The 18,856-nt window shown below is 43.0% G+C and overlaps 1 protein-coding gene across 8 annotated transcripts in view; it reads left to right on the forward strand.

Annotated features, from left to right (window-relative positions):
* EZH2 (enhancer of zeste 2 polycomb repressive complex 2 subunit) overlaps positions 1-18,856 on the forward strand; it is a 66,218-nt gene that overhangs the window by 40,852 nt on the left and 6,510 nt on the right. For 4 of the 8 annotated variants that reach the window (XM_027538731.1, XM_027538729.1, XM_027538732.1 and 1 more), the window contains exons 4-12: positions 4,703-4,819; positions 8,238-8,358; positions 9,121-9,279; positions 10,210-10,312; positions 10,856-11,034; positions 15,382-15,473; positions 16,845-17,085; positions 17,732-17,901; positions 18,421-18,515. In XM_027538731.1, coding sequence (XP_027394532.1) covers positions 4,703-4,819; positions 8,238-8,358; positions 9,121-9,279; positions 10,210-10,312; positions 10,856-11,034; positions 15,382-15,473; positions 16,845-17,085; positions 17,732-17,901; positions 18,421-18,515 — 1,277 coding nt within the window. The remainder of the gene's footprint in view (positions 1-4,702; positions 4,820-8,237; positions 8,359-9,120; positions 9,280-10,209; positions 10,313-10,855; positions 11,035-15,381; positions 15,474-16,844; positions 17,086-17,731; positions 17,902-18,420; positions 18,516-18,856) is intronic. The other 4 variants (XM_027538733.1, XM_027538728.1, XM_027538727.1 and 1 more) reach the window with 3 other exon arrangements.

The following is an 18,856-nucleotide window of genomic DNA, read 5'->3' on the forward strand; positions in this document are numbered from 1 at the left end:
CCTTACTGAATTAAGTACTTGAGTTTGCCTCTCACGGACAAGCAGGACTCTGGTTACCTGCCTTACACGCTGTGTTGGGTGTTTTTGTGGTCCTACCAACTTTTGTCCTGTGACTATTAATTCTGCTTCTGATCTGTAGGATTTTAGCCGAACTGCAGATTAAGAGGGGACGATTTACCCTTACATACCCTTCAGATTCAGACCAGAGTTGGGTTTTTAACAGTTACTCTACTAATTAGATTTATAGATCTGTGATCTCCTCACTCAAGAGCTCAGATGCAGGGAGGAGCTTTAAGGTCCCAGTATCCTGACATTGCCCTTCACGTGTTACCTGTTCTCTGTGAAATGCCCCCGTGTCCCGCCCAGAAGATGCTTGTAGGATGATGACATCTTTCTGTTCTCAAGTGAGCTCAGAGCAGGAGCCTGGGCGTAGCTTCTCCTCTAGCCCAGGTGGTTCTGCAGCACACATATTCAGCACCAGAACAGGAAATAATCTGCAGTCTGGTCTGAACCACTCTTGTATTCCTTAGCTCCCATGACCTTGATTAGCTGCTTTTATTAACTGTAAAGGTCTTTGTGTCAAGATCTCATCAGGATGTTTGATTTCTGACCTCCCTTCCCTCCTCTAGCCACCCTTCTCCTAATCCTTCTAACCCCTGTTAGGAGCTCACTTCTGCTGTGAGCTTTTCTTGACCCAAACTTGATACTTAACCTCATTCCAGTTTTCTCTTCAGTACTTCCTTCACATGAAAGCAGTCTGAAATTAAGTTATGTACACTATCATTTTCACCAGAGGGCTAGCTAATTTAAAACTTGGTGTATCATCTTGTCTCTGCTGAAATCTTGAGGAATATGAGTAGTTTCAGAAATCACCCTCAGCTTTTCCCTGAAGTTGGGTGGCAGCCGATACTTTCTTTCCTACACTTTAGATGTAAGACGGTCCTTATTGTTTTTACTCGGAAAAGCTAAAGGATATTAGACAATATCAACAGTTCATTGTGTCTCTGGCTTGAATTGAGTGGACCAACCAGGATCCAAGAATATTTTTAACTTGGCTAACTGGGTGTATTTTTTTCCCCTTACTATATGGAAGCTGGACTTAACCCTCCTAATGTAAAGACTGTTGAGAGTCCGGACGGCTGTGGCCATGCCCTTTGGGATGTCCCACTGTAAGAGGGGGAGTCATACCTGCCTCCTAGGGTAGTGGTGAATTTTAAAGAAATTAACTTTGGTAAAGTCTCTAGCACAGTGCTCAGCACGTAGTAGGGTGTGTTAATTTCTTTCCCTTCCCTGCAGGCCACTCACCTGCTCTTCCCTCTACGATTTTCCATAACACAGTTTTTACTTGGAACCAGCCTTCTGCCAAGAGTCTCAGTTTGGTTGTGTACTCCTACAACTACTATTTTTGGCTTGACTTCCCTCTCCAGCTCCCAGTGGTCCAGCCACACAGTCGCCTATTGTACCAGCTGGTTGATGTAAGTCTATCCATCCTCAGAGGAACCTGGTCACTTACCAGTAAGCTGTGTTTCTCTGAAAATGTAGCATCCTTGATAACTCATGTAGTCGTTTTCCTTCTTTACCACCATTGATGGATTACCTGCAACAGCTTCCTTGTGTGATCCTCAAGTTGGACCTAGAATTAGAGAATTTCATTGGTTGATGTATAGGTCTCCTAGTGAGGTCCTGAGCCCAAGGCTTTGATCAGGTAAAAGGCTGTGGAGACCCAGGAGGTCAAAGTCCTATTCAGTCCTCTGAGTGATATGAGACTTGATAATGTAAACTGTCAAGGATGATACATTTTCAAAGAAAAAAAGTTACTGGTAAGTAACTGGACTTTTTGAGTAATTTTCCTGTAAGTCAATGAATAAGAATTCCCAAACTTGTTTTACCAGCAAATGCTTTTGCATTTGAATATTATTTCATAAACGAAAGGGATATGGTTTTTAGTTAATAGTTAAAGAATGGGATAGAGTTTCTAGAGATAATGCATAGATAACGAGGTGGGTATAGACCTTCAATTTGTTGCTTAGGTGTTCTTGCAGCTTTAAAAGAAATGGAAGTCAAAGTCTCCATCGGGGAAAAGTCAGCAAATGCAGTCGGTTCATTCTGGGAACATTTTTTGAGTGCCTACTCTTTTTTGAGACACTGTGCTGAGTATTGTTGCGAGACAGACGTAGCACCACGCTCTGCCGCAGCCACTTTTGCCCTCAGAGAGCTTATTTCCAGCCCCTTGGTAACACTTAGGACTGAGAATTGAGTTCTAGGTGATAGGGGTGTGGCAGGTGTGGGGTGGGAGACAGTGCTGCAGCCTTTGCCATCTTATTTTCTGTGCTTCTCTTAAGTTCTTTCTGTTCACGGAGATGTGCCCTTGTTCAGTGGACTTGGCATGTTCAGGACATTGGAGCAGACCGGCGGGGCGGAGCTTGCGCCCCGCCCCCGTCTGGTAGTTGAGTAGGACACGCAGCTCTCTCTCCTCCTCTGAGTGTGACCTTGGGTTTGTCAGAGTTGGAGAGGCAGCCGCTTTCCCTTGTCCCCCAGGCTTTAAAGGGGACCAGTCTTCAGAATTAAAGTCACTGAATTAATTTGCCTCCACCATGTGTAAAACAAAACTCAAAAACTCCAATTTGTTTAGCAAGGAATGAAATTGTTTTGAACTTAAAACCGCTGGATAGTGTATATCACTTTATTCTGTAGTTACAGCCACTCCTTGCCCCACTGTTAGCTGGTTAAGTAACTTAAGAAGGAGTGAAGATGTGGTAGGAAGAGGGGAAGAGGAGGATGTGGGGGAGAAGACGCTCGGCATATAGCACCTCGTGCACGAGCATCTGGGAAGGGCTGGAGCGCACGGATGAGGCTCCCGGGTGTAGCAGTCAGACTGAGGCTTCCATCCTGGCTTGGCAGTTGACGGTCTTTCTGACCAGGCAAGTTATTTAACTTCTTTGAACCTCAGTCTCCTCCTCATCGTGCAATCGCGATGCTAAAGGCTAAGATGAGGAGTGGTTACGATGATGCATATGAAGCACTTAGCACAGTGCCTGCAACATAGTACGTGCTCAATAAATGTTAACTGCTCTTATTATTGGATGGATGCATGAGGAATTGTATCAGAGGCCAAGGGAGGACCCGGGGAAAGATTGCGGGTTCTGGAGCTTAGTCAACTGTTCACACTGTCTTACTTACTCGAGCCATGAGCTCTCTAGTGTTACCTTTGATCTTTGCCCTTTTGGAAAGCAAATTAATGGGTTAACAACTGTCACAGTTTTTTCCTAACTGCTCTATCTTTAAACCTTCCCTTCCACTGAGGAAGGAACTGTTTTTGTGCCGGGTGACTGTGACTATCGGAAGATTGTCCCCTGGCCTGAGGACATGCTGAGGGCCAGGTGGGCCTGGAGGCCAAAGACTTCCACTCTGGTTTCACCAAATCTAGCCCTGCTATTTTTAAATCTTCTTAGATGAAAATGAAACATATAATAATCATGTGTGTCGTATAGATATGACTTTTTTGGTTTCATTTTACTACTTCAATTCTACTTCTTTTTGCTCTGTTTTCATGGATTATTTGTCAAGGGCATTTTTGAGATGGCTCCGGAGACCTGACCATTGGGTATCGGAGCTCCTTAAGAGAAGCTGGATTCCTAGACAGGGTGAAGTGCTGTGGTCTTTGGCCACAGATCTCTACCGTATTTCATCAAGTCAAAGATGCAAACTTCTAAACATTTTAACATCTGAAACTGGCATGCATCTTAGAGTCACTATGATAAAGTATTGTGGTACAGTTTAATTGGCAACATTATTTTCTTAACGATGCAGAAGGTAATGGTGTGCTTTAAAATTCATGTCATCATAAATTGGATGAAATACGGTATAATATTTCAGGGGAATATATGTACTTAATTGGTATTAGAGATGTGGTATCCTGACAGTGTGTGTTTTGGGTAAGAAGAGGGGCTCCAGAGTCAGACTTACTGGGCTTAAATTCTAGCCCTGACTCGTGTATGACTTCGGGCCAGTTATGTATCCTTTCTCTGTTTTCTCACCTGTAAAATGGGCACTAAGGATAGTCCCCATCTTCCAGCGCTGTGATGAGGACTGAATACGAAACATGTGTTTAAAATAGTGCCTAGCACATAGAAAGTGCTTAATGACATTAGCTATTATTAATAATTTAGGGATTACACTTCTGCAGAATTGATTTGAATCCAGTTTGTTGTGATTGAAACTCACATCTACTACCTTTAATATTTGTGTATCATCTGATAATATCAGCAGACACTTGGCTTTTTAAAAAGGGAAGGTAAAGATAAAGGTGAACCTAACAAGTTTCTAAATTCTTATTTAGTAAGACTTATGTTATTTCATGTGGTTGAGATGTAAACAAAATTAAGCAGTGAGGTAGGAAATTTATGGTGAAAGCAAAGAGCAGTTAATCTGAGGCCAACATAAATAATATTTGATTCTTAGTGGTACTGGTAAATATGGGAGGTGTTGGAAGGTTTTGGAAAATTTGCAAAATCTGAAGCTTTTTTGGTCACTAAGTAAAAGAAGAGAGAATGCTTTTTGATTTTTACCAACTTACTATCTCAGGTAAAGAAATTTACTTTTCAAAATGATGTCAGTAGGCAGCATCTCTCTATAATATGATGACTGAGGCTTCGGGTTGTCCTTTTATTCTTATGAGTCAATTTTATTTTTTCTGTTCTAGTGTTCGGTGACCAGTGACTTGGATTTTCCAACACAAGTCATCCCATTAAAGACTCTGAATGCGGTTGCTTCAGTACCCATAATGTATTCTTGGTCTCCTCTACAGCAGAATTTCATGGTATGTAAATAATGTGTCGTCTTATTTGGTAATTACTTCTTTTAACCAAAGCATAATTTTCATGTCAAGGTCAGTCAAGATTTTGTTGCTGTTTAGTCACTAAATTGTGTCCGACTCTTTGCAACCCCATGGACTGCAGCACTCCATGCTTCCCTGTCCATCACCAACTTCCGGAGCTTGCTCAAACTCATGTCCTTTAAGTTGGTGATGCCATCCAACCATCTCATCCTCTGCCGTCCCCTTCTCCTCCCCGCTTCAGTCTTGCCCAGCATCAAGGTCTTTTCCAGTGAGCCAGTTCTTTGTATCAGGTGGCCAAAGTATTGGAGTTTCAGCATCAGTCCTTCCGATGAATATTAGGACTGATTTCCTTCAGGATTGACCGGTTTGATCTCCTTGCAGTCCAAGGGACTCTCAAGAGTCTTCTCCAACACCATAGTTCAAAAGCGTCAATTCTTCAGTGCTCAGCTTTCTTTATAGTCCAGCTCTCACATCCATTCATGACTGGAAAAACCATAGCTTTGATTAGATGGCAGAGTCTGTCTTTGTTGGCAAAGTAATGTCTCTGCTTTTTAATATGTTGTCTAGGTTTGAAGCCTAGCTTGAAGGATTCTGAGCATGTTTTTGCTAGCATGTGAAATGAGTGCAATTGTACAGCGGTGTGAACATTCTTTGGCATTGCCTTTCTTTGGGATTGGAGTGAAACCAACCTTTTCCAGTCCTGTGGCCGCTACTGAGTTTTCCAAATTTGCTGGCATTTTGAGTGTAGCACTTTAACAGCATCATCTTTTAGGATTTTAAATAGCTCTGGTGGAATTCTTTCACCTCCACTAGTTTTGTTCATAGAAATGCTTCAAGATAGTATAAGTAAAAATAGCTATCAAAATGGGAACACTTGGAGTAATTTTTAAAACCAATTAATATATATATTTTTAAGCCTTCTCAGTGTTGATGGTGCTCTTAGTCCTTTTAAAATTTTTTTGGGGGGGGCTTTTATTTACTCCTTTTAAGTTAAAATATTCTCCAAAGGGAACGTATTAAGCAAAACCCATACCTGGGATTTAAAATACACTTAAAAGGTGAAGCTTATAGTTCTTGCTCTTAAAGATGTTAGTATCCTGTAATCTCAGTCTGACTTTGAGATTTTGTTAAGTGACAACTTACTATTTAAAACAATTTTAGGCAGCATGTTATTAAATGATAATGTATACTATGAAATAGTCTCAGTATAAGGCTAGTTATTTTTCCACAGATAACACTGGCACAATAGCTTTTGTTATGAAATGCTAGTATTTAATGCTTTATGGAAGTAGGATGAAGGAGAGGATGGAACAAAAGAGAAGTTAAAGTATGCGTTCTTATGTTGTTAAATTAAGAATACGTAGTTTTATTACTTACTTGATATGTAAAATAATAGGGCTATTGAAATCTTGATGGAAGTCCTTGGTGAGCCTACTTTAGAGAACTGCCTGCTAGATTTTTCAATAAATAGGTGTTTCTAACGTCCTCAGTAACTTTTCTCAGTGGAGGCTTAAAGGTAAACTTGAGATTCTCTTTTGCCATTGCGTAGATTTGTGTACTTAAGGCTTTATTCAAAAACATTTGGTTTGAGAATCATGTTGCAAGAACTTCTGAGAGGGCTCATATTTTCACAGACTGAAATTCTGAAAGAATATAGTGTTCTAAACTTGGCAGTGACTTTTTTTAACCATTTGAAAACACTGAAGTATAGTCAGTTTATGCTGTTGTTAGTCTCAGGTGTATGGCCAAGTGATTGCTTTGCGGATTCTTTTTCCTTATAGATTATTACAAGATATTGAGTATAGGTCCCTGTTGTTTTATGGATAGTCGTGTGTATCTATCAACCCTCCCATCGTAATTCATCTCCTCCTCCAGAGTTGTCAGTATTATTTATGAATCAGCCATGGCTTTTGCTAGTGATGAAAGCCAGATTAGGCAGACTCTTCTTTTTTATGGCTAGGGTATGTCCTGCAGTGCAAAGGTTGTATGGATATAATTGGGAAGACAAAAAATAGCCAACTGTCATTTAATTTTGGCTTGTGTCCAAAATAATGAACTTTCCCAGTTTTAAATGGGGTTTAGTGCAGGGGAGGTGTGCTGGCAGCTAGACTCAGTAGTTGTATATGAGGTTGACTCTGAATAGAACAGTACATTAACATCTACATTTTCATTTTATACCCCCTGTGCACTTTTCCTCCCAGTTTGCCTTTTCTTTGTCTAAGGTACCCTTATCTTTATGAACTCTGCACTTGTCCTAGATTTGTTATGTAGGAATTATTTGAAAAATTCCGTTTTTTTCCTATTTCCTGTCTGCTCCTACCTGACAGCTCCTGTGTGTCCTGGCCTTTTCCCAGCCTATTCCTCTATGTCAGTCATGGTCCAGCCTGAGGCACCTCACACTTGAACAGTTGCCATTTCCTCTCTTCAATCTTAGCTAGTCTGTTCTGTTATCAGAATTTCTTTCTAAAATTCTGTTTTTAATCAATACCTTGTTCAAAGGCCTCTTCAGACTGAGACCTATCCTTGTTTTAAATTAGTCTCCTTATTTAGATATGGACTTCAGAAATGTTGTGTCTTTATCAATAATTACTCTTTAACATTTTTTTATTGAAAGTTCTCTTCCCCCAAGAACATCAGCTTCCTGTCCCTTGTTTTCTTGAAGTCCTGTGTCCTCTCTGAACTTTTCTTTGACTGGCTCTTTCCTGCTTAGCCAGCACCCTCTTTCTTTCTTGATATCTTCCAAACCTTGATATAAACTCATCTGTCATCTTTATTAGCACTATCAGGTTTGATATGCCTCATTCATAGTGTGGAAACATGTTATTGTAGAATGTTCCTATTTTATGAATGAGAGTATCCTTTTGGGATAACCTGTAATGAACCATCCATATTTTACATGCCTAGAATTTATTATGTTGACTGTTGATAAGTTGATCAAGTGAAGTTTGGAAATCCTCACTTAATTAGTTTTTTTCCTTTTGGGGCATTGTTTTTTATGGTTGGCTTTGATAAGCTGTATTTTGTTGACCCTGAGATGCTTTTAAATGTCTGAAGCAGGAACACGTCTTCAAATGGTTGATGGGCCACACCGTAACTTGTGGTGTGTTCCTGTTTTAGACGGACATGAAGTGATGGTAAATTGTAGTGACTGATTCTGTAATAGAGTTATTTTTTCTTAAGTTTTTTTCCTATAAACAGTTTTCTCAAGTATTGATGAGAAGCATCATTTATTTCTTTGTAGCTTTTAGAGTTTGCTATTATTTTAGATCTGGAGAACTGGGTATGGACATCTGCTTAGGAAAAAATACTGTATTTCTGTTATATTACATTTACTTTTAAAAAAATGTTGGTACTTAGGATGTGTCTACTTTTTAAATATATTTATTTATTTCACTTTTAGGTGGAAGATGAAACTGTTTTACATAACATTCCATACATGGGGGATGAAGTTTTAGACCAGGATGGGACGTTCATTGAAGAACTAATAAAAAATTATGATGGAAAAGTACACGGGGATAGAGGTGAGCCATGTGTTTATTCTCTTGGAAAAGGGGCCAGAGAATTGATATTTTGATTTGTTTTTTCAAACGCCAGTATGAAAAACATTTTTAAAAAATTAGAACTGCTGGATTGGCCTGGGATAAATTTTCAGTGTTTTCCCTGTCTATTTTTAAATTGAAGGATTGTGTTTGCCACTTGGAAATTATGCGTAGTTGGTTATTAAAAAACTGTGTCAATCACATGCAAATTAAATAGAATTGTTTGAATATGTATAGACTTTAAGACTCTTTAGCAATGAAATGTGTTAGGATTAGGGCCCTGCTTATGGAACATGGGCTCCAAAAGGCCTTGTGACCAAAATGACTTTCTCTTAGGCCCCCACAGGGCCTGAAGTCCTGTCATTAGAACCACAGCTTCGAGCATTAACAGAAGACCCGTTAAAGTGCCTGCAGCGGGTGGCATGTAATAGCCTCTCGTCCCCTCACAAGTGGACGGCACAGTCTGGTAGATAGGTTGTTTAGAAGGAGGTGAAGGCCGTATTTAGTTTCTGGAGAATTAGGCTGTGGTCGCCGGCACCGGAAACTTGTGAAAATGACAGGTGTTGAGGTAAATTCTTCTTCCAGCTTTGCCTTAGGCCAGTCCTGGAAATGACCTTTCTCCCAAATTTTATAATAATTATGGTGTTGCAGTGCTGATTGATAGGCTCCAGTTGTTTCTTACAAATTAGAAAAAAGCATGGTATACTTTTGTGTATTTCTAATATTTGATTTGATGAATTTCAGAATGTGGGTTTATAAATGATGAAATTTTTGTGGAGCTGGTGAATGCTCTTGGTCAGTACAATGATGATGATGACGATGATGACGGAGATGATCCTGATGAAAGAGAAGAAAAACAGAAAGATCTAGAGGAGAGTCGAGAAGGTACCTCTGTCTTGTTAGGTTTGTGTGTAGCCATATCAGCGTTTTTCAAAAAAATAGAGTACAGATAAACTTTTCTTTTTCTTCTGTTAAATATCACATCAGGGGTAGTGTAATCAAAATTAGAATACTTTTTATAACATTTCATCCTGCACTTGTGAGTCTTTTATTTCCCTTGGCTAGCAAAAGAATGTACAGTTTTTGGGTTTCCCTGGACAATTATCATAATTATTGTAATATGTAACATCAGTCTTTGACTATGTGCAGGTCATGTGCTTGTCAATTTATATCACTTTATATGTGTATAGACATTTAATCCTCCTAATATTGCATATGGAATAAGGTGGATTTTATCCTCAGATCCACTTTATAGTTGATATGGGTTCAGTGAGGTGAAGTAACTTAAGATCACAGCATTGGGAAGAAAGAGAGCCCAGAAAGTTCTGTGTTGGAAACCAGCTCTGACTGACCCCAGGGCACATGCTCTAACTTGTATACTAATTACAGATTACCAGAGAAATTAGAGGGTCCCAACTTAGAGCCGGGGTTGGAAGAGACTTGACATGAAGTCAGCATAGAAGAATTTTGGGGAAAATTGCAGTTTCAGAGAAGCGTGCCGTTCTCATAATCGGTGCCTTAGTGATCATGTGGGCCCTCGTTTACAGATGACACATGCATGTGGGTTGGTGACGGGATAAGGTCACAGCGGCAGTCAGTGGCTGAGCTGGGATCAGAACCTGGGTTTTTCTGCCTCCCGGTGCACTTGAAACTTTGCATATTTGATTTTGAGTTTTGTCTGACCTACCAGCATTTCAGATACTTGTAAAATAGGTTAGAAGTGAGAGAGTTGATAATTTCTTGAGAAATCAGCATTGTTAAGCGTAGACAAAATGAAACATTGGTGAGCTTGTTCACTTTCACTCTGTTTTCCTTTCACATTTCCCTATGTAGATAAAGAAAGCCGTCCACCTCGGAAATTTCCTTCTGATAAAATTTTTGAAGCTATTTCCTCAATGTTTCCAGATAAGGGCACAGCAGAAGAGCTAAAGGAAAAGTAAGATTTGTTCTTTTGAGATGGTCTTGCTGTGTGTGGTATGTCACTCACCATTCTGGCTTATTAGAAACGGAGCTAATGTAGCTGATGAACCCACTGCTGTGTGTGTGCAGCGTCTGCAAGATACTTGAACTAAAACGTGTGTGTATCTGTGGAACCCTGGGCTGCATTTATCATAGATGGAAGAAGTGTGCGTGAGTGCGCACACGCGCGCACACACACTATTTGTAGGAGTGTATGTAAGAGGAAGTTTCTCTGGATACCCATAGAAATTTTACTGTCATGGCTATTTCGTTTTAATGAATATAATCACATTTATTCATGACAGAGCTGAATGACATCTGTGAGTGTTTCTTGATATACCATGTGTAATGTTTAATTGGCTCTTCATCTAAATAAAGATTGCTGTAGGCTAGACCCTTTGCTGTATTTTAGGCAAGATAAAATATCAAAAATAATACATAGAAAGCTTGTAGAAACTTTTATGTTCAAGAATGTGGTTCTGGTTTCACCCTCACATGACATTCTCTTGGTTGATGTCAGGTACAAAGAACTCACGGAGCAGCAGCTCCCAGGTGCGCTTCCTCCTGAGTGCACCCCCAACATAGATGGACCAAACGCCAAGTCTGTCCAGAGGGAGCAGAGCTTGCATTCGTTTCATACGCTTTTCTGTAGGCGATGTTTTAAATATGACTGCTTCCTACATCGTAAGTGCAGTTATTGTACGTTTTCATTTTCTATCTTCATTGTGGAATTATGTGTTAAATCAACTTGGAAAGTGTTGTCATTTATTACCACTAGGATCTGTCATTTAATATTACAGTTATGACTGAAAAATATGTTAGAATCAAAGTATTGGTATTTTTAAATTTGTTGCTTGAGGTTGCTCTCTGAAGTCTTTTTGCACATGTTAAGTTGGGACTACTGTCTCCCCTCAGAATACAGGCCAGTAATTTTTCCATAAATGTTAACCTCATGGTGGTTTTGTGATAAAACTCACTGTGCACCAGCTGATAGCCCGGAGCAGCGTTCTCCCTGCTGATGAAAGGTGTTGTCAAGTAAGAAATTGGCTAAAGGGAATTCCTTGGCGGCTCAGTAGTTGGGACTCTGCGCTTTCACTGCCAAGGGTGCTAAGACCCCATAGGCTGCTAAAAAGGTGTCTATGTATCTGTTCTTGTCTGTTGAGCGTTAAGTCTGGTGTTTGGACTTGGGGAGAGGGTCCTCTAAATAAGTTGATTTTAAAAACACCTGCATTGAATACAGGTAAAGCATATAATGTTCTTAATGAAATGTACACGTATGAGACTATTTTTCTGATTCTGCTGGAGAATGAGGTTTCTTAGTAAATTTTCCAGGTTTAAGTACAATTTAAAGAGTACTAGAGAATTTGGAGGCATGCGTTGTGAAAATACATTTCATACCTCCTGGTTCTGAATAAGAAGGGTTTGCTTAATACACGTTAGCTTTTTCTGTATTAGACTTTTATGCAGCTGGCCGTCTGTGGCGTAACACCTTTGTCCATGTGCTAAGTGGGCTCATGTTGCTTTGCCCTTTTAGAGTTCCCTGGGTCCGCCTTTTGTTGTTTTTTCCCTGTGTCCAGTGGTACCTCTTGTGTTAATTAGCCTGCCCAAGCAACTGTATCTTGCCTCATTTTGAGTTTTTGCTCTATCTACTTATATTTTCTATAGCAAATAATTTGTTATGTGATGTGTATCTTGGTCTGGAAATAGTCGTGTGTGTGAACTATGAGTGGTTTATTAGAAAACCTTGAAGTAGACCTTCAGAATTATCATTGTATCTTCCACGTCCTTGCTGCTGTTACCCACACTCCGGATATAGTTTACATAGATGATCTGATAGTTTCAGTAGTTGCAGAAGCCAGCTATTTGTTCCCCAGCCATTGTAGGGTTATGAGATACCTTACTTGGGCTTGGCAGCCTTGTTTTCACATAGCCCATGAAGTAGTTGAAATGACGTGAAAGTCACTCACTTGTGTCCAACTCTTTGCGACCTCGTGGACTATACAGTCCATGGAATTCTCCAGGCCAGAATACTGGAGTGGGTAGCCTTTCCCTTCTCTAGGGGATCTTTTCAACCCAGGGATCAAACCCGTCTCCTGCATTGTAGGCGGATTCTTTACCAGCTGAGCCACAAGGGAAGTTGTCTTGAATTGCATTTAATTCGCCTTTACTTACACATGATCATTTTATAAAATACTGTCCAGTTCTTGCTTAAGAATACCATAAATTGCATTCAGATATCACTATAGCAAGAAAATTGGTAGGAGCCCTTGTAATCAGTGGAACGTCCAACTTGTGGACAGCTATAGCATTTGATAACCCTTTTTGTTGTACAAATGAGCCAAGGTAGGAGGATACTCCTTTTAAACATTATCACGGGAGTTATTTTCTTGTGCTCTTCCAGTTTTGAGTGATTTGGATGAACCTTGAGCCTGCTCCTCGTGCCATCATTCAGGCTGGGGAGAGGACGAGCCGGGGGCTGTGCTTACTGAGGCCGGCCTCCCTGGCCTGACGGGTGTGCTGCTCGCCGCTGTGCCTCCTGCTCCCCCTCGTTCACCCCAGTGCAGCCCTAACAGTTCTACAGGTGCTCGCCGCTTTACACTGACTCTGACAAAAGATCACACACTGTGTTTTTCTTGGGTAAAAGAAGTCATTAAATAAATGACGAAACATACCTGTTAAATACAGCATTTTGTGCTTTTTGTTCTTTGTATGATGGAGATAACACAGTCTTGAGGATTAAATTTATTACTGTGTGCAAAATACTTCAAATAATAGCACCTGGCTTGTGTTTTTAGCTGTTGTTATTTTTTTAAATCATCCTTCACATGCGTGTATTTCAGAATAGCATTCAAAACTGTCCAGGAGAGTCTCCCACCTCCCGCTCCCATCCTCACTCCCTTGTAAGGGAACTACTTCCGCCTCTAGTTCTTCTGTGTCTTTGTGTAGTTTTTTCCGGCAGATATTGTACATACACATTCTTTTTCCAGCAACCCTGTTCACACGGTGCCGTCGTGCTCAGCCTTTCCCCCTCTGAACTCAGGTTTGCAGATTCATTCCTGTCTGGACAGCTGCACTGTCCCCGCCCGTGTCAGACCCTGTCCCTGAAGGCCAGCACTTACGGGAACGGCGCTCAGTGAATCGCCCTGCGGGGTGGGCCCGCGTGTTCTCCCTGCGAGCGTGGGTTAACCTGGGCCGCTGTGCTCAGGCACTGCCCAGCAGCCTGCCATATGGGGGCATCTGCCAGGTTAAAGCTCCGTCAGCAGAGCGGCACTGCCGGTTTCCCCCGAGCCCAGCCGCTGGAGCGTGTTAGACAACAGACTTTGATCTTACTGACCGAATCAGTAAAATGGTTTCTAGCACAATGTAATTTGCATTTCTCTACATGATTAAGAGATTTGTGTTTTATTTTCTCTGAACTATTTTTATCCTTTTGGCTTTGGTGGTCTTTTTGATATCTTGAAGTTCTTTATATAGTCAGGGAATTAGTTTTTTTTGTGATGAGTTGCAGTGTTTTTTTTTCCAGTTTGTTTGGTAAAAATCCTGTAGCAAACTTAAAAAACAAAACAAAACATTTAGAAATAGTTAAATCTATCATTTGGCTTTCCCTACTCCAGGCTTTTAAAGGGTGTCTCTGTCTCACCTTTTTCCTTAGTACGTTTTAGACGTTTTTTTTAAAAACATCTCTCCCTTTGATCCATTTGGCATTTGCTCTGTCAGGATTTTGGCCTCAGCTCACCCTCCCACCTCCAGGCCTGCTGTTTCCCCACCGTTGTCTGCAGGTCCCTCTGGGGCTGCCCTGAGCTGCCGTCGGTCCTGGTCAGCACAGGGGCTGGGCTCTGCTTCTGATTCCAGGGTCCTGTTCCTTGAGGCTGTCTGTCTGGGGGGTGTTATTCAGAGATCTCCTGGCCATTCTCATTTTTCTATGTAAATTTTAGAATCCGTTTGTCTAAATTAAAAAGAGGCTAGGTGTGTTTATTGGAATCTCATTAAATTTATATTACCTAAGGTAAAACTCACATTTTAAAGTAAGGGTTCTATCTAACTGTCTGATAACTCTCCTTTTGTTCTTTAATTTCCTTTCAGATTTTCTTTCCGTAGCTCAAGTAAAATGATTGTTGCTGTTGTTCTTTGTTGTTCGGTCACTAAGTCGTGTCCGGCTCTTTTGTGACTCCATCTACTGTCACTTGGTCCTGACTTAGTGACACCTTCTCTCTCAAGACCAGAGTGTGTGTACATGTGGGTGTACAGACACGCGTATGTCTTCTTCCGTGAACTGCGGCCAAACATCAGTCTGTAAACCTAGCTCATACTGGAGGAGACGACCAGGCTCAAAGCCCGCATGTGCCTTCGGCTCATGATGGCCTTGTGTCTGGACTGATGTAACTCCTTCCCTTTACGCGGCCTTTACCTTCCATGTGCTCAGCCTTTGTGTTGACATTTTAGGGGCCCTCACCTAAAGGGTCCAGGGTGAAATCAGTCACATGGTATCCGAGTCTTGTTCCTGGAAAAAGCAACTCACATACTTGACATGGGACCTGAGCCTTGAATTTCCAGTTTAAAACCATAACTTTGTTCGTTTTTCCTTTCTCTTCCTTTCCTCATCAGTCTGTTGTCATTTCCTATTTAGGTTCTATGGATAGAAGTATGGCTTCTTACATATGTATTTTGGGATGATTTATTTCATGAATCTGTCACTTGTTTTTACCCACGTTGCTCCTCATCGTGTGTGATTCTGGGTAGGGCGTTTCTGGTCTTTGCCTTTGTGCTCTGGAAGCCAGCATCCCAGGTTGTCACAGTCCAGCTGCTGTGCTTTTGTACTTGGTTAGGGCACCCGTGTGCTGGAGTGTGAGTCTCTCTGGTATGTTATTTGGGCATCTTAAGTTTCAAACACTATATCTTGCCAAAGCCGTTTTATCTGACTACTATTTTTCCCTGCAGAAGTGCTGACTGCAGGCTCCCCCGGGTTCTTGAATTGTGTGTGATTCGTAGAAGCTGACTTGTAGAATATTTTACTTTATATTTGGATGCTTTCTGTTTATTTTGCAGCTTTTCATGCAACACCCAACACTTACAAGCGGAAGAACACAGAGACGGCCCTCGACAACAAGCCTTGTGGCCCCCACTGTTACCAGCACTTGGTAAGCATGTGCGGGGGGTTCTGGAGGGAGTGGAGAAGTCTGAATTTTGAATTTTCATGAGGTCTGTGAAGTCAGCGGTAAGCTGTTGTTCCCAAACTGTTACTGGCCATACAATAGGCAGAGGTTTCTCAGCTGCGTTTCTCGGGAGCTCGTACCTACTGCACATCCTAGTCCTTTGTTATCTTGCATTGTTCTTTACCAGCGTTAGTCTCTTCAGCAGTGTATGCAGGTCTTTAGGATCCGAGACTCTCATGCCTTCCACCAACCTTAGAGCTTGGGAAGCGCAGAGAGCCCGCCCAAACCCCAGAAGCACAGAAGTTTCCGAGCCTTGCTCAGAGCCATCGCCCTTCTGTGAACTGCAGACCTGCTGTAGTTTTAGCGCATTATATGTAGCTCCCAGAGATGAGGGGTGTGTGTGTGGTGTTTTTTTTTTTTTTTTGTAATGATGGAGAGAAGGTAAGGGTTTAGGAAAATATGAGGTAGAAAAGTTGTTTTTTATGGGTACTATCTTATTTTTACCATTTCCCCTCTTTGAACCAAGCCACTCCTACCTAGGAACTAAGTGGGTATATATTGCCTGTTGGATTTTGGACAGAAGATTCATTGAATGGCACCTACAGAAGGTATCCTATTTTTAAGCAATTTGGTTTTTGTAGAATGAAGTATAAAACTGTTGGCTGCTCTCAAACTTCTCCCTTCTATTGCCACTAAAAATGGAATTCTTGAGCACTGTTGTATAATATTCTTTACAAGGCAGCGTTTTATTTGGCTCATCTAAAGTGTGTCTGTGGCTCTGTAATCCGTGCTCTTACCGTTGTTGTATACTTTGCGAGACGGGGTTATTGCCCCTGGCAACACAGACTGACCCTCACTGCCTGTCCCTCAAGGTCCTTTCATGTCTTCCTGGGGCTGTGCATCCCTCACAGGAAAAAAGGGGCAGAAAAGGGCCGGATGGAGCATGTGTACGTCTTGTATTCTTCTTGTATACTTCAAATGCTACCATGGATAAGCGAGTGCTAGCCTAAGAAGTCCTGACAGGAGAGGCTGACTGTAGATGCACACTGGGCGTGTGACTCCTCTTAAAGTTCACTTTTAAATGGACTGTGTTTCCTAAAGTATATTCTGTATTTTAACTCCTAATCTCAGTTAATACAGAACTGTCTTGCCTGAGTTTGTAGAAGCCGTATTTATCTTTCTCAAATCTTCAAACCATGGAAAGCAGATAGGAAAATGATTGTCTTTAGATGTGACTGCCTGTGAAAAGCAGATACTGATAAGTTTGACTAACATGCTTACCCAATCCTTTTCTTCCTCCTCTGCCGGAACGAGCTGTAGAACTTGACTTTGATGTCTCCGCTCTTGCTGTTGTAGGAGGGAGCGAAGGAGTTCGCTGCGGCTCTCACCGCCGAGCGGATCAAGACCCCCCCGAAGCGCCCGGGGGGCCGCCGGAGAGGCCGGCTTCCCAACAACAGCAGCAGGCCCAGCACCCCCACCATCAACGTGCTGGAGTCGAAGGACACGGACAGCGACCGGGAGGCGGGGGCCGAGACTGGCGGGGAGAGCAACGACAAGGACGAGGAGGAGAAGAAGGACGAGACCTCAAGCTCCTCGGGTGAGGCTGCGGCCGGGCTCCTGCTGCTCGCGGGGCTCCGGGCTGCTTCGGTCCGCGCTGCGCCGGGGGCTCTGCTGAGCCGTCAGTTTCCAGCGCGGTGAGACACCCAGGAGCAGGGCTGTGGGCTCCCTCCTGCTGTCTTCGCCCTGCACCCAGCGCTCGCCTGTGGTGGTGTCCGTGCGGGTTATTTGAAGGTTGATGATCCAGTGTATTCTCACACTCTGGGTTGTTTTCCTTTTGCCAGTTTGTCAGGCAGTGCGTAAAGAAGTCTGATCATTCAGGTGACCGTTCTTGATGGTCTGCGGGTGGGTGGCGCTGGTTGGGAGAAGGCAGCCCAGCTCCTGACTAGTGTGTTCCTGGTTGTCCTTTCAGCCCTTTGCGTCCTACTGTGAACAGCAGCCGCGGAACCCCGTCTGCTCTCATTTTAGAAGACTGTTCAGGGGAGCCCGCTCTCATGTCTCTACGGGGAAAAGCTTCCTTATAGTTCTAGCCTCAGTGTATTCTCATATGACTCACTGCCTGTTTTCTGAAGCACACCGAAGCTCTGCATCCTAATACTGTTCTCTAACTGCCATTCCATGCCTCCCTCCCTGCCTTTCTTCACTTGCCACTTCTTGAGCAATGCCTATTAACTTTGGTTTTGTAGAAGCGAATTCTCGGTGTCAAACGCCAATAAAGATGAAGCCCAACACGGAGCCCCCCGAGAATGTGGAGTGGAGCGGCGCTGAGGCCTCCATGTTCAGGGTCCTCATCGGCACCTACTATGACAATTTCTGTGCCATCGCCAGGCTCATCGGGACCAAAACATGTCGACAGGTGAGCGTGGCTGAGAAAGCCAACAGCAGAGATCTTCAGATGGACAAGTATGTGATCACTGTCCAAACCTAGGAACATTCCTGGTTATTAAGTTCCTGTTCATGTGAAAAGAATTTTTTTTCTCACTGAGAGGGAACTGAAAGAGATGCTGCAGGCAGGTGGCAGTGGGTTTCAGAAACCCAGAATTTAGATGTAGCCTTGTGACTCTTGGGCTTCCCTGGTAGCTCAGCTGGTAAAGAATCCTGCAATGCGGGAGACCTGGGTTCCATCCCTGTGTCGGGAAGATCCCCTGGAGAAGGGAAGGGCTACCCACTCTAGTATTCTGGGCTGGAGAATCCATGGGCTGTATAGTCTATGGGGTCGCCAACAGTTGGACACGACGGAGCGGCTTGGACTCATGGCTTGAATAGAGAGTAACCGCAGCAGCACCACGGAACAAAGTGGAGAGTGTGTGGGAATGGCAGGGGCCAGTCGCTCACACAGGCGGTCCTCACGGACTGCGGCTGTGCCTCCTGCCAGGTGTATGAGTTTCGAGTCAAAGAATCCAGTGTCATCGCGCCGGCCCCTGCCGAGGACGTGGACACTCCTCCCCGAAAGAAGAAGAGGAAACACCGGTGAGCGCGCCGGGGGGAGGCTGGGGCCGGCCTGGCTGGCTTCCTTGGGCTGTTGCTGCCATTTTTCTGAGACCCAGCGGCTGTCCGTAGGTTTGGTGTGTTGAGTCATAGTCAAGGTTACATTTCCATCTCGGAGAACTATTTAGTAGCCTCTGCAGTAAAGGCACGAGCATTATCTTGGGAGCCTGTGAGCTCCAGAGCCAGTTTCCACACCAGAGCCCGGGTATGCCGGGCGTGTGGCACTGACTCAGATACTCTTCGCGGCCACCCTGCTGTCAGCCCGGCGGAGCAAGTGATGGTGCAGTGAGGGCAGCAGGCCGACGCCTGCTCACAGACATGGA

The sequence above is a fragment of the Bos indicus x Bos taurus genome, chromosome 4 (assembly GCF_003369695.1).
Source record: "Bos indicus x Bos taurus breed Angus x Brahman F1 hybrid chromosome 4, Bos_hybrid_MaternalHap_v2.0, whole genome shotgun sequence".
NCBI lineage: Eukaryota > Metazoa > Chordata > Mammalia > Artiodactyla > Bovidae > Bos > Bos indicus x Bos taurus.